The sequence below is a fragment of the Drosophila tropicalis genome, unplaced genomic scaffold (genome assembly GCF_018151085.1).
Source record: "Drosophila tropicalis isolate 14030-0801.00 unplaced genomic scaffold, ASM1815108v1 contig_1190, whole genome shotgun sequence".
Classification (NCBI taxonomy): Eukaryota; Metazoa; Arthropoda; class Insecta; order Diptera; family Drosophilidae; genus Drosophila; species Drosophila tropicalis.
The window spans coordinates 2,898,687-2,913,808 of NW_027172561.1; the positions used below are offsets into that span (position 1 = coordinate 2,898,687).

The following is a 15,122-nucleotide window of genomic DNA, read 5'->3' on the forward strand; positions in this document are numbered from 1 at the left end:
GACTGACAGTGGCCTCGCCTCACTCGCCTCACTTATCGTAATTTTATGCACAGACCGCAGACGTCTGGTACTTTGTCTGTCCCTCTCAAGCGACGACCCCTGGCCAATTGTTGACTGCATTCTTATTTTCTGTTTTTTTTTCTTCTTTCCACTGTTTTTTTATTTTCTTGTATGCACTGAGCCCTACTGCTCTGAGATTGTCTCGTCAAAAATTGATAGGCTGCCTTGCAGATGTGCTCCGACAACGACGACGACGTCGCATTCAGAGTGGTTGGTTGGATGGTTGGTTGGTTGGTGTGGCACAGTGGCTTAGATTAGGTTGAAAATGCAATGAAATATACAATATGAGCAAAGGTATGCTAAGAAATTGACAACCACGGTCAGCTGGGGTCTCAAAAAAGTTACCCACGTCGTACGTCTGGGCAATGTCCAGCTGCAGTCTACGACCGCTGGAGAGTGCCTGGTTCAACCTGGGCCTGTAATTATGACCATGTCAAATATGGGCGACGACGAGGGCCACTCCAATCCAAACAGCAAGAGCAATGACGATGAGGATGACGAAGAAGATGACGACGACGTCGTCCGACCACCGTCGGACTATAAGGTCCAAAGAGTTGCAAGAGTGGATTTTCAGCTAAAAGTTTTTTTTTTTTGTGTGTGTGTGTGCTTCTTATATATTTTTTTTTTTCTCGTTGATGCTCGTCTTGAAGGATGCGTCTTCGTCTCAAGTTGATTGATGTGATGTGCTCTGGTCTGGTGTTTAGTATGGAATGGTAAGGAATGGCATAGCATGGTATGGCATGGTCAGGTCTGGTCCATATGGTCCGTTCTTTGATTAAATCACTTTTTAGCCACTGACAGTTAATCAAGGCGTAAATGTTCAAGGTGGTGTTTCCAGTGCGTGGCCTCTTTCGCATCCTTTTCTCACACTCTTCACCCTCTCCACCTTTCCCTCCTTTCCTTGTTTTAGCGTCTCTCCCTCCTTTCTCTCTCTCTCTCTATTTCTCTTACTCTTAATGTCTGTGGCGGTTGTCCGGGGCAACCAACGTCGTCGTTGCTGCTGCCGCCATGCAACTTCCGCCTGCTCCAATTGTTTGTGCATACAAAGAAGCGTCGCCGTTGCGCGTTTGAGTCCATGTAGCGTCGTTAAACGTACATACATACATACGTATGTACGATATAATCCAAACAAACATATTGTTTTGTCTGCCACGGTCTGCAGTTTTCATCCTCCTTTCCCAGCTTCTGTTACTCCCCCCCCCCCCAGCCCGCACCTCGTCCCTGTCTGTGTGTCGATTGTGTTGAGCTGCAACAAAGCGTCGTCGTCGTCGTCGTTGCCGTTGTCGTTGTCGTCGTCGCCATCGTCTGAAGTGCAGCATAGGAACTGGGCGCGAGAGCTAGAGCAACAAAAACAAAAAAAAAAAAACAGCATGGTGCTCAGTATGTTTTTTTTTTTTGTGAACTGCACTCTGGTTTCGTTTGCCAGACTGGGCATTTATTTTTATTTTTTTTTTTTTTTGTTCTCAAAGATCCGAGGGTATATTGACATGGGTAATGCATTTTTTGGGGGAAGTTCCAGACTCCCACATGCCTCTATAGATGGTTAAGCTTCTCTACCTAACCCTGGATCGCCTAAGTGTGTGTCTGAGTCTGTGGATCACGTCTTTGCTTGCTTTGGATCGTCTTGAGTGTGACCAGGCGCATTTAGTTATCGAGATTTACTTACAAAGTTACATTGCTAACAAGTTTTTGGTCTTTATTAAGAAATCTTTTCGCTGCATTATTATTTTCTACAATCTCTTTCTCCTATTCTCTTTTTCTCTGTGTCCCTGTACATTAAACATAGCAACAAAAGTACTTTTGTGTCAGTCAGGCCATCCAAAACGAAACTCCAACGAGCTCCATTTTGAAGTTGTCTGCATCGCTCAGTCTCAGACACCGGCGACAACAACATCGCTGTAGCTGTCTCTGTGTACGGCCTTTTAGTTTAAGTTGTAGTCGTCGTTGTCGTCTGGCCAAAGACTGGGACTGAGACTGAGACAGAGACCGAGGCAGAGACTCAGTCTGGGTCTGGCTTGGCCTGGCCCGGTCTGGTCTGGTTTGGTCTGGTCTTGTGGCTTAAGTAGGTTGGCCCGACTGACTAAAAAGCAACCCCATCCTGTGTGCATCGCCCACCCAAAAACAACCTCCCCCATGTCTCCCCGCGCAGCGCCCCTTGGCCACCATTTCAACCGAATCCTAACCCAACCACCCGCTTAGGCTGGCAAAGTCTACAGTTCTGCTTTTGTTATTCATATTATCCGGCAAATATTTGTCGTTGTCATACGAAAAATGTCTACAAAAAAGGGTTGTTGCTGCAACCCATTCCTCCTGTCCCTTCCCCCATTAGTGCACTCACTCACTGACATTCTCGTTCTCTCACTCGCTCTTTCTCTGTCAGTCTGTGTGTCTCTGTATGTGTCTGTGTGTGTCTTTCTCTCTGTGAACGTCGTCTCGTCTGTCATCAGTCCACACTAATGGCCGCAATTGTGGGCTGACTCGAAGTCATCGTCGTCGTCGTTGTCGTCTGTTGCCCCGACCCAAATTGTCTGGCAGCAACAATTGCATGGGTTTTCGTCGCTGTGCACTGATTTTTTACCTCACTTCCCTTCTGAGGCCATGCCTCCCTAACTCTATCTACCTACATTTTCTTCTTTCTTTCCTATCCCAGTCAAATGCAATACAGTGCAGTTTTTTCTTTGACTTCGTCTCAACTGATAATATCTTAATAGATTCTTTTGCTTCAGCTTCATTTGAATTTGAATTCAACGCGTAATGCAAAGTCAAAGTTAGAAACGAAGTGAAAGGATTTGCCATTCCGTCAACATCAGCGTCTCTCTCTCTCTCACTCTCTCTCTCTCTCTCTCTCTCTCTCTCTCTTCCCCGTTCCCTGTCATCAGTGAGTCTGTGAGACTTTAGTCTTTACTGTCTCCGTTTCGTCACTCCATCAATGCGGTAAAAAGAAATCCAAGGAGATGGAAAAAGGGGTTCAGATTCAGTTTCGAGTTTGAATTTGAGTTTGGGTTCCGTTTCGTTTCGTTTCGAGATTCACCTTCAGTTTTACTTGACTTTTTGTTGGTGTCTCCTGTGCAATTTGTATAATGAGCATACCACAATGTCTATTATGTTTTTTTTTTTTATTTTTCTCCCCTTAAACCCACAGAAGCCTTTGACTTTCAGCACCTTATTGTATAATTTGTATGTCTCCGCCTTGGCTATGGCTTTCCGGCTTTTCTGCACTACAAGTTTTCGCGACAAAAAAGCTCAAAAATAAAACAGGAAGTAAGAGTCTTAAATTAAATTAGTTTTTTTTAACTTTTCGTTAAGTTTTATATAAATAAATTGGTATCATTGTTTAATCGAATTGGCCTCTAATAAAAAAAAAGAATTCACAATCTTAAAAATTACATTTTAGCATACGGACATCGAAATGAACTACATTTATGCCCAGCATGCAGCTGTTTTTAAGCTATGTGACTAACTAAAATTTAACTTTTTACTTAAAAATATTTTAAACCAGAGGGCGGGGGCTAACTTCGATCGCATCAAAGTTTGTATACCCTTGCAAGCTTTTTTGTTGTTTTTCCTTAGCTATTATCTAATGTTCCCGAAAAAACTGCCTACATTCTTAGCATAGCACATAATGAAGTTATTGATCAAAGTCCCCGTTTTCCCACCAATCGTTCCTATGGGAGCTATATGATATAGTCACCCGATCTTGATGCATTTTGGTGAAATAAATATAATATTAAAATAACATTGGTGAATATTAAATTTTACGTCAATAGTTCAGAAAATAACGAAGTTATTGATCCTTAATTGGTTATTGAACTTGTGTTGTGGTGCTTATCAAGAATATATGTATATACTTTATATGGCCGAAAATGCTTCCTTCCTTTTGACCAAAATTAATATACCCTTTTTGCAAGGATATAGAAATATAGAAAACCCCAGTGAAGTAAAAGTTGAAACTAAGTAAATTTTCAAATAAACCAGCCGAGAGATTTTCCACTTGCGACTGTTTGAAAATCGAAATTGATTTTCCAATAATGACATTGTTTATTGATAATTCAAATTTACTGTTCAATACTATCCAAGCTGCAAAAGACAATTTGACGAGACGACCTTTAGTAATTTTTGAAATAAGGAAAATACGATAAAACGTGATTCAACGGCAATAACTATGTAGGTAGGTTCTTTAACGTTTTAATGCTTCTTAGTGGAAATTTAAATAATAAGGAAAATACACAGAAATATAATACATCGTAATAACGTACACACATTTTAATTAATGTGTTAGTGAGAATAAGAACAATTTAATTTGTTTTATAAGGAAACAATACGATTCAGTTGTTGCCCCATCAGAGGGAAGTAAAAGAATGAGCAAACCCACGAGTTGTCCCAGTATTTATACACTTTTTGAGCGAATTTCGCAATGGCTACTCGATGAAAATAAACTCATTAAGTATTATCTAACACTGACTGTGCTATCGATAATTACTGCTCGATACGATTAGTGTTGAAAAAGAGTAAATATATTTTAAATTCCTGAATTTGAGATATAGAAGCCGTGCAATAGCCTCTATCGGTCCAGGAGGAGTTCGCGTTAATCCATACGGACGGACATGGCTATGAACAAACACAAATAAACATATACTTATAATGTTAGAGATAAAGATGGTTTTTGGAGATAAAGATGGTTTTTTTTTATTAATTTGGGATGGGATTTATCAACAATTTAAACTGTTCCATCTTTCAATCAGATATCCTTAACTAATACCTAAATGTATAAGCTTTTAGGATTTTAAAAAGTTAGTTAATACCTGTATAATAAAAAAAAAAATTACGTTAATCGATTATTGGACTACTTTAAGCTAAGCATTTATTAATCTCATTGAAGCTCATTTGGTTTTCAATTTGAGAAGAGTATTAATTAAATACTTCTTGTCTTATTTAAGAAGCTAATTTATTAATTTTTTTTCGTAAAACTATTGAAAATTGTTCAAAATCGTGTTTCTGATATTTATGACATTGTGAGCCTAGCACTGCGAAATGGGACGAACCTTGCGCCTTACAGTATGCTACATTCATTGTGTTTAAGAAATTTATAACTTTTACAAGACTTAAAACTAAAAAATTGTCTATACTGGCTTGGGGAATTCTTTCAAAACCAGAGTACATTTCAAAATTTCTTTATATATTTAACAAAATGTTTTCTTGCACGGTTTTTTGAATGCTTTAGGGGAAGTGTTTTCCCATTTCCCATCCTCCTATTGAGACAATAAAGTTCTAAATTTACTTTTGAGAAATATATTTGTCTTTTTTAGTGAAATTTAAAGAAAATTAAGCTTAGCGAGTCTTGAAATTTAACCCCTTTTAAATAAAATCTCGTTCGTTAAGATCTAAAAGATCAATCATGGAATACAAACGTACCGATTCTCTAGTTATTTTACCCATTGTCAGAGAATATTGAAACACAATATGTTTCACATAACATGGCTTTTATTTTGAAACTTTGCATATTACCAATTTTTACTACAACTACAACAACAACGCTTTCGAAAAGTCAATGAGCAACCAGTCAATGAGTCAACCATTCATTATTTTTGGGCAAATGGAAATGAATGAAATGTAAAACTTTAAAAAGATGAATATGAGTTACAATGAGCCCTATTTAACCGATTGAACCGATTAAACAACTTGTGGTATGTACCTACATATATAGCTGACATAAAATCTATTCAAAAAGTAGTGCTGGTTCTGTTTCTTAAATTTGCTTTTGGCCAATTCAGCCAAGTACACTAAACCGTATTTATAAGAAAATTTTACTTTTCCTTGTTTTTGAATTAATCAATTCATCAATTTCTAGCAAGATTATTTTCTAAATAGCTTGGCCTTAGTAAGAAAAAAGTAGTTGTATTAAATTTTCTAATTCCTCATTCTGGCTCAATACACAATAGTTCATCACGTTCTAATAGATCAGTCAATTATAATCTTGTTGTTTAATTGTTTATGTAAATACATAAATACTTTTATTTATTTATTTATTGTTATTCCAGCCGCAGTATTTAAAGCTTACATGATGGCTCACATGACTCAAATTAAAATCACATTTAACCTGAAACTATTTATCTAATCATATTACACTCAAGGAGATGACAAAGGAAAACAATAACCACAGAGCTGGCATTTAATTGTATTTTTTAGTGTTTGTTATTATAATTTTTTTCATTTTTATTGACGTCATTGACATAATTTGTTGGTGGTTATAACGTATTTGAGCCAATTTAGTTCATTATTGACGTCAGTCAGCAATTCTTCTTAGCCTAAAACAACAAGTCTAGCCTTATTAAAAAGAATTTTAAAATCGTATATAGACCCAAGTCACTTAGTTCAAACTCTAAAATTAAGAAACATATTTTGTTTAAATATGCGAGTCATTTACATGGCTCTAAGACGAAATCCAAGACATGGCCTGAATATCTCGTCAACTTCTATATCCTGGGGGAAATGACATTTTCAATCCAGAAACTTGCAGATAGAATCAATCACGAATATAGCACATATGTATAATCGAACTTCAATTGAAATATTTTCGAATCTCAATTAATGATAACTTTCTCAGAGCATTATATTCTGAAATTCTTACTGAATAAAATATACACACATATAATTAGTTTGGACTGGAACTTCTTTATGGGGTTTTCTATTATTGTTGTCACGGTTGATTAAATTTGTAAAACTAATTATTATAAAAAATAAATACATATATTGAAAATTAAAAATAGATTATCATTTTGATTTTTTGCTAGTTTTTCCATAAACGATGTTCTAATTATTAACCCACATAGTTGGTATACATATATAAGCCCATATATATATTTGTATATACTTATTTACACAAGAATCAAATCATAGAGTCGACACAGTCATGTATAGGAAGTTATATATTTTAGCGCTTGGTGGACTTTTAAACTTTTGCTTACATAATCATGGCGTAAGTTGGAGGAGAAGTTGAGTCTATTTGTTAGTTATTAAGAAAAAAAACTGAATTACTTTTAGAATGCGGTCATTTTTAAAATGACAAATGCCGTGTGCTTAAGCTATAATGAATCCTGGGTGATAATCCATACTTGCCGCTTGAAGGCCGTTCAACGGGATCGAACTACATTCAACTTTAATGGAACTATATTGAAAGAGGCTCGTGATATTGAATTGCATATGCGAGTATTCAAAAGAGCCAGCGGCTATAAGCCATGGCTATTTCATGTTGAAATGGATGCCTGTCGCTATTTACGTAAGCCATATAATCCTTTTGGTATATTGGTATTCAATCTGTACAAAGAATTTACCAATTTCAATCACTCGTGTCCGTATATTGTAAGTTTTGCTGCTGGTTTTGCCAAAGTTAAGATTCTTATTTGTAATAATTTCAACATTTTTCCCCTTCCAGGGTACACAAATTGTGAAAGGTTTTTATTTGAGACCCGAATTACTAAAGTTACCCTTACCATCGGGTGATTATCTACTATCAATTAGATGGCATTTTGATAAGAAATTACAATTTGATACGAATGTCAGTTTTCAGTTTGTTGAGGATATTGCTGTGAGTCGTCGTTAATTTGTTTAAATAAACAAAATCAGTGTGCAAAAACAAAGTTCTTGACTTGATTGCTTCGTTCGGGGCGGGGGATAAAACTAGTTGAGAATTACAAAAGTAAATGTGAAGAAAAAAGAAAAAAAAAACATTTTATCAACTTTGTGGGAGAACTGAAATTCATGTACAATTTCCCTCATTTGGAGAAAGGCAAAAGTGCAAATATGCACTTTCAAAACGAAAAGTAAGAAACAAAAAAATTCGCCATCTTTCAAGTGTCCATCATGGGTTTTAGTTAATAGACCTGTCACTTGTCCATTTTTGCATCAGCTTGGGCATATGTTAGACATTTATGTCTTGCCTTTCGACACCCACCAATGGCCTCCTCCATTCCTGCCACATTTACGACTTGGCAGGCTGTCAGCAACATCTACCGCAACAACTACTAGATGAAGCTGCCGCTCCAGGAGGCACCATTCCATCTCTCTTGGTTACTCATAAAAATGCCATTGTAATGGGCATCCAAATGCCCTGCCCCCAAAAAGTCACTGATTGACACTTTTTATATTGCGGCTGCTGTTGTTGCTGTTGCTGCTGTTGCTGCCGGCAAAGTTCAATGAGTTATGATTTGAAGGAGGACGACCTCCATTTCTGTATGGCTGGCTCCATGGCTTCATTGTTCCAATTTGGTTTTATTTTTATTATTTTTGTTCAATAGTTTTTAATGAGCTGCATTCAACATTCGAAAATTCATTAGCCCATCGATGCCTTTTGTATGTATGTATATATGTATGTTAAACCTGTTGCATGTCCGCATGATTGATTGTCGGTGCCTTCTTTTCCCTCTCTGTGGCTGCCTCTGCTCCTGCTTGATTCGCCATTCTATTGTTTGCCTTTATTCTAATGGAAGTTGAAGTCATTCATCATTATCAATGCAAGTGCGATGGATTTTGAATGAATAGAGAGACAAAATGAATGAAAAAGCGAGAGAGAGCGAGAGAGAAATAGTGAAAGAGATGGGGATTTAAAGATGATGATGTTGCTGCTGCTGCCGCTGATGATGATGATGATGATGATGATGATGATGATGTTGATGATGATGCCGTTGCCCGTCTCCTAGACTCATTGTCTGGCCAGGCCGATTTGATTGTGATTTCAGTGTGTGCAATGTGCCAACGCCATTTGCCTTTTTTTTTGTTTTTTGGTGTCACGACAACAACGGCGACAGCGACAACGACGACAGCAGCAGCAGCAGCAACAGCAGCAACAACACCACCAACATCTAAAAATATAAACTTGTATCGAGGCTCATGTAAGTAAGTGCAAGTTTGTCTGCGTCTCGTCTTTTGTTGTCTCGCCACAGTCTGCTTATCACACAGCCAGCCAGTCGACGATGCCAACAGCAACAACAACAACAACAACAGCAACAGCAGCAACAGCAACAACAAAAAGAGTCAAGTAAATATATAGTACATAGTAACATTTACAAATAATGACTAACAAATGTCAATAGGGTTTCTATATGTATGCATATCTATCACCAGATTGTATCTACAAAGCATATAAAGAAGCCAGCCCCATCATTTAGCCACAAATGCAACTGATAATTAAGTTGAGTTCTGTGATAAGCAAAATTGACATAATTTCCGACAAATTGAGTTCCGAAACGAAATTATTTATTTATGTCATAATTTCTGCCTAAAATCGGATAGAGAATTTCTTAATGCTGAATTCTTTTCTATATGCCAAACTCCCTTAAGAGTTAATCAACCGTAAAATGGTATGCAAATTTATTTTCATTGGTAACAACAAAAACAAATCTAAAGCATTCAAATTGTTGTTCACACCAAAATTACCAATAAAAGACAACCAAAAATTTGAAAATCGATGAAATCGAAAACTATGTAAACTGAAGGATCTGCTAAAATGAGACACTCGTCTAATAAATATTACGTATACGCAATATGGGATACTAAAATTTCTTTTGGCAGACTCGAAACTTGGCTCTGTCGCCTGATTTTTTCTTGTTTTTCGAAAACGAAGCCAAAAAATAAGACCGAATGTCGACATTCTGTATATCCCATCTAGACAGAGGCTACATTTTTCGATATACAATACGTCTTTTTATGAACACATACACATGTACATATATGTATATGTATAGGTGTACCTCCCTTTAGTTTACGAAGATTATCTAACCGACATTTGCCTTGAAGTGATTAAGTCTGGACATACCAGTTTGCAATCGATAAAGTCTAAAATTTATTACAACATCTTGTATCTAATTATATGTAGGTACTAAACACATATGTAAGTAGTAGGATGACAAACTAAGCAATTCTTTGTAATTTTTTTTGAGTATTTTTAATTAATTGTAATTATAGTTAAATATTTGCTGTTCGCCTACAATGTGGTTGATTTTAGGTATTTTGCACTTTGAATAGATTCGTGACTTATAAATATGGTGGAGACACATTACGTATACGACACGTGCGCTTTTAATTACACAAACGTAGCCGCAGTGCCATGACTGTCGTTGCTTGACAATAAAATGCATTGCATATCTATGTATTTTTATTTATTTGCGGCAATTTATTTATAAATGCAAACCGACAGCTCACACAACCCACAGCCTTGGCACCACACACACACACACACACACACTCAGACATACGGTGATCAATTGATCGAAAACCATCAGTTGGTCGGTCGAGTAGATCGATCGATCTATCTATGGGCCAGGTGCGATACAACAAGTGCCTTGGCTAACCTGCAGACACACCAAAAAACCCCACAAAAACATTAAAAGGAGAATGTATGTATGTATGTATATAGGTAAATGTATATTTGTATACAGTATTCAACACACATCGCTTATTATTGGGCATACGTCAGCGCGCTTGCTCTTATTATTAAATTATCAACATAAACAAAATAAAGAGCACAAAGAATAAATAAGAATTCCGTATGTGTAACACCAGAGAGCATCGACTGTGAATTACCATTCATATATAACCATATATTTGGATGTATATATCTTGAAAGTAAATTTACTTTTTCAGTTTTTTAAACAATTGAGTCTAAAAATCTTTAACATTTGAGTTAATCCATTCAATAAGATCTGATTTTGATAAGAATCAGTTTAGGCTTAGAATAAACAGACCAATTCAAAGCAATCTTTCAGCACCACAATTACCTATAAGGAATATTTTGTTTTCTTGATCCAAAGGCCCAAACTAAAGGTCCTGACAGGGTTAAGTTAAAAATTGGTTTTTTAGAAGTAATATTTGTTCTTTCACACAAAAGATCTCACAACTTTCTTCTCTGTTCTTTTCTTTTCTTCAGTTTTTTTTCACTTAACTTTTATTGACACGTTTCAAATTATGAAATGAGCAGGCTCGAAATTATTTATTTGAACAAACTAATGTTGGCAATTCCTTTTCTATTTGATGGCCATCAGTTATTAACAAAAACAAAAAAGGGCTTGAACGGAAACCTTTTTAAAGTCCATATGATCTTAATATGCCCCATTTGACTATTAGAGAGAGAGAGGGAGAGAGCAGAGGGTACAATGAAGGAAGGAAAACAACATTGTGGGTCGTCTCGCCGTATGTGCACACAATATTTTTCTTTATTTATTTTCCTTGGTTTTTTTTTTAAATATAGTATAATTTTATTTTATTTTTTTTTTTTTTGTTTCTTTGTATGCCAAAAGCAAACACAGACAGAGACGAGACCAAAAGTGCCAGTTTGGTTGAATTTTGTTGTATTTTTGTGAGTTGCTAGGGCCGCGATGAGGGGGGAGGAACCGGGCCTGGCTTGGCCTGGCCGCTGAGGTGTCTGTCTGTCTAAGTTTCTACCTGTCTGATTGTCGGACGCGGACGTGGTGGTGGCGGTGGGTCGTATGGGGGGTTATTATTGGGGGCCTACAGGTGCTTGGCTTAGTAACCGCACACACCACAGGCACATACATATAAAGATAAATATATAAGAGTGTACACATATATATATGTATGTATGTAGGTACTATATAGGTAGGTCGCCAGACATTTGGCATACGTGAGTTAGCGCCAATGGAGAGGCAACAAACCTAGAAAGAGAGATAGAGACAGGAACATAACGGCAAAGACTGTGTGTGTGTGGGGGGGAGGGTGAGGGGAGGGTCGAAATTCACTCCCGCCTGCTACCACCGACCCAGACAATGTTAATTAGCACTAGTCAATGATAAGTTGTCTCAATTGTTGTATAATAAGCAACATCATTTTGTTGTTAAGTTTCTATTTTTAAGCTTTTTTTCTGCCTTCACTCTGTGCATATGTGTGTGCGTGTGTTTTTATTTTGCCCCCCGTTTTTGTTTTTGTCTTGATTAAAACAAAAAAAAAACACAACTGAAAAAAAAGAATGTCACATGTGATTCATATCATTAAAAATAAAACAAAACACACAACAAAAACCCCAAAAGCTGCATAAATAAATTTAATTAACGTGCGGTTGCCAGTCGTACTGCCGCGCGCCTAGCCCCCCCTTCCCCCAACCCCCTCAACCTGCTACCCCCTATCTCCCCCACACTTTTGTTTAATGTCTGTCTGACACTTTAATTTCTTGGACTTTAGACGGCGGCTCAAAACCGAAAGACAGACAGACAGACAGACAGACCAGCCAACCAGCCAGCCAGACAGACAGCAGCAAACAAAACCGCAACTAAAAAAAAATTAAGAAAAAACAGCTGTGCCGTAATTTATATACCCTACATACATACATATGTGCAGATATAAATATATTCCCAATAGACCTGTAGACAATATTCCCACAAATCGATTTGCAAATTCTGCAAAGTGCATTCTGAGAAGTTTGCTACAAGCTTATCAACTCTTTTATAGCCTCAACAACTTTTGGAAATTACTTTTTTTTTTTGGGGGGGGTTAAATACATGCTTCCTTCTAATCAAAATACTTAAAATCGAATCGGTCTTTTTAAATATAAAAAAAAATTTTGTTCATACCACGTTTAAGATTTCAGCACAGAAAATTGTAGAAAATACCCTAAAAAAAATATAATTATATTTATTTCGATCTTAACTAACATTGAAAACCTCAAAAAAAAAAAAGGATTAAACTTCACGTCATACGGTACGGACGTGCAAATCTATTTGTCCTGAACACGGTTCCCGGATAAATCGCAAAAATATATCCTGGCCCATTGTGTAATTACATAAATCTATTATTTACTAACTGCTTTAACTATTTGAAAATACCCTTTGTTAAGGGCATTCAAGAACTCTTATAAGCTTGACAATGAAATTCATTTTGTTAGCTAAGCTACTATTTATGTATAAATATTTATTAGGCTAAAGTTAGAGTGAACAAAAACACACAACAAGTGCATAAATATTCATTAGAATATTAGAATTGCACGGTGTGCTACTTTATTTTTACTTTTAAGTTTTAAGTTTGTCTATGCGTTGATTATGTCTTTGTTTCTTTTTTTTTTTATTTTGAAACTGCATTAAAATGTGATAATAATTAAATGCCCACTGCCAGCCTCAAACTGCAAATCTAACCAGCATCCCCATCTTTAACTAACCCTTCGCGCTCTCTCTCTCTCTATGTCTCATGTGATCTACTCTCTAGCACTGTTAATTAACAGCATCTGCAGCTGAGCTAACAGTAAGTTAACAGCCACAAGCGAGGCTCTCTCTTTATTTTTATGCATAAGTTAGTCAAATACTATAAAATATGAAGCCGCCATCATAGACAGTTAGTCGATTTTCGTACAAGTCAAGGTCGATTTCAATCTCGATATTTGTTTAGTTTATAACCACCAAAATTACACGAAACATTTCCCTGGCGTTTATAAAATATAAGTAAAACAAAATACGTATACTTAATATTTTGAAAAATGCTGCAATTTCTTTCTAACAAAGGTAAATCGAAATGTTTTATCTTCAACAAAAATGAAACGCTAAATTATTAGAAAAATATGGATATAAGTCCTCTCTAAATGAATGTAGGATGTAGAATATTTACTATCGATCTATTATCCAAGCTTACATTGGAGGTAACGAAGTGATTTCTGTCACATGTGTCTGTTAAAGGGTCTATAGTTGGTCATAGTCATTGTTGCTGCGCATGCTCTCTCTCTCTATCTCTCTATATCTTTCTCACTCTTTCTCTCTGCCTTTTTCTCTCTCCCTCTGTCTCTTTCTCGCTCTCTCCATTACCATTACCTCTCTATCTGTCTCTCACTGAATCTCTCAACCGCTTTACGTTTGCCGATATGAGTCTCTCGCAAAACGCAAGAAACTTTCAAACGCTGCGGACGTGTGTGAGTGTGTATATGTGTGCGTGGATATGCTCATTGTGTTTGTCTGTCTGCCGCGGTAACTTTTATGTTTGTGTGCATGCGTGTATCTAAACGTGTGTCCGTGTGCATCTAGGTTCATAAGTGTAAGTGTGACTATTATTGTCTGCGTGCTGTGAAACCAGAACTTTACACCAAACAAACAAACAAAATGAAAATACTTTTTAGGCAAAAACAATAAAAATACGCTCTAAAATATATAAACAAATAAATTTTTGTTTGTAGTGTGCCTTAAACAAAAGCCAATGACAACAAAAATACAAGCAACACGAAAAAACGTAACGAAAAAATGTTAAAAAACAAATAAACACACAATTAAAAAAAAAAAAGTCGAAAGAGCGGGCGAGAGAGAAAAAATATCCAAACGAAACGAAACATTGCGTATACGGTCGTTACGTCATGGCTACCCCGAGAGAGAAAACCAGAGAGCCAAAGAGCAAGTGAGGAGGCCGCTTGATGACACACACACACACACGTGCCCACACTGTTACAGCCACAGTGAGAGAGCAGAAGCAGGAGCGAGCGAAAGAGCGAGAGAAAGGCAGCAGCGTCGCTGCCGTATCTCCCTATCTGTATCTGTATCTGCTCTGGCTCTAGCCGAGTTGTCGTTTGTGCTTTTGGCTTGCTGTTCGCAGTGTAACTTTGCATGCGCTTGAGTTCGTTTCGTTTCGTTTCGTACGTGTGGCGCGACAACTACAACCATACACAACAACACCAGCAATACCAATAACTAAAATAATATACAACAATTTAACAACAAACAAAATAATAATAATTCAACAAACAAAAAACCAATCTGTTTTTTTTTTACATATTTTTTTACGTTGTTTTTGCCTGTCTCTGTCAAACAATTTGCCAATCAACAACAACAACAACCGCAACAAAAAGTTAATACAATTCATACAAATGTAATAAGATTAATAATAAAACAAGTCTGTTATGTGTATATAAAACAAAATACAAGCAAACAAACAAACAACAAATAACCAACAAAAATAAAACAAAATATTCAAACTTAAAAGTAAAACAATAGCAAACGAAATCATATTAATAACAGCAGCAGCAGATACAAAACACACACACATACACACAGTTGCATATGTAGATCTACATACATCTACATCTG

General features: G+C 36.6%; 1 protein-coding gene across 1 annotated transcript; it reads left to right on the forward strand.

Annotated features, from left to right (window-relative positions):
• Window positions 1–490: 490 nt before the first annotated feature.
• Window positions 491–7,669, forward strand: LOC137580583 (uncharacterized). The gene is made up of 3 exons (XM_068294684.1): window positions 491–622; window positions 7,102–7,419; window positions 7,493–7,669. The coding sequence occupies exons 1-3, from the start codon at window positions 491–493 to the stop codon at window positions 7,658–7,660; spliced, it is 618 nt and encodes a 205-aa protein (XP_068150785.1). The 3' UTR covers window positions 7,661–7,669.
• Window positions 7,670–15,122: the final 7,453 nt, after the last annotated feature.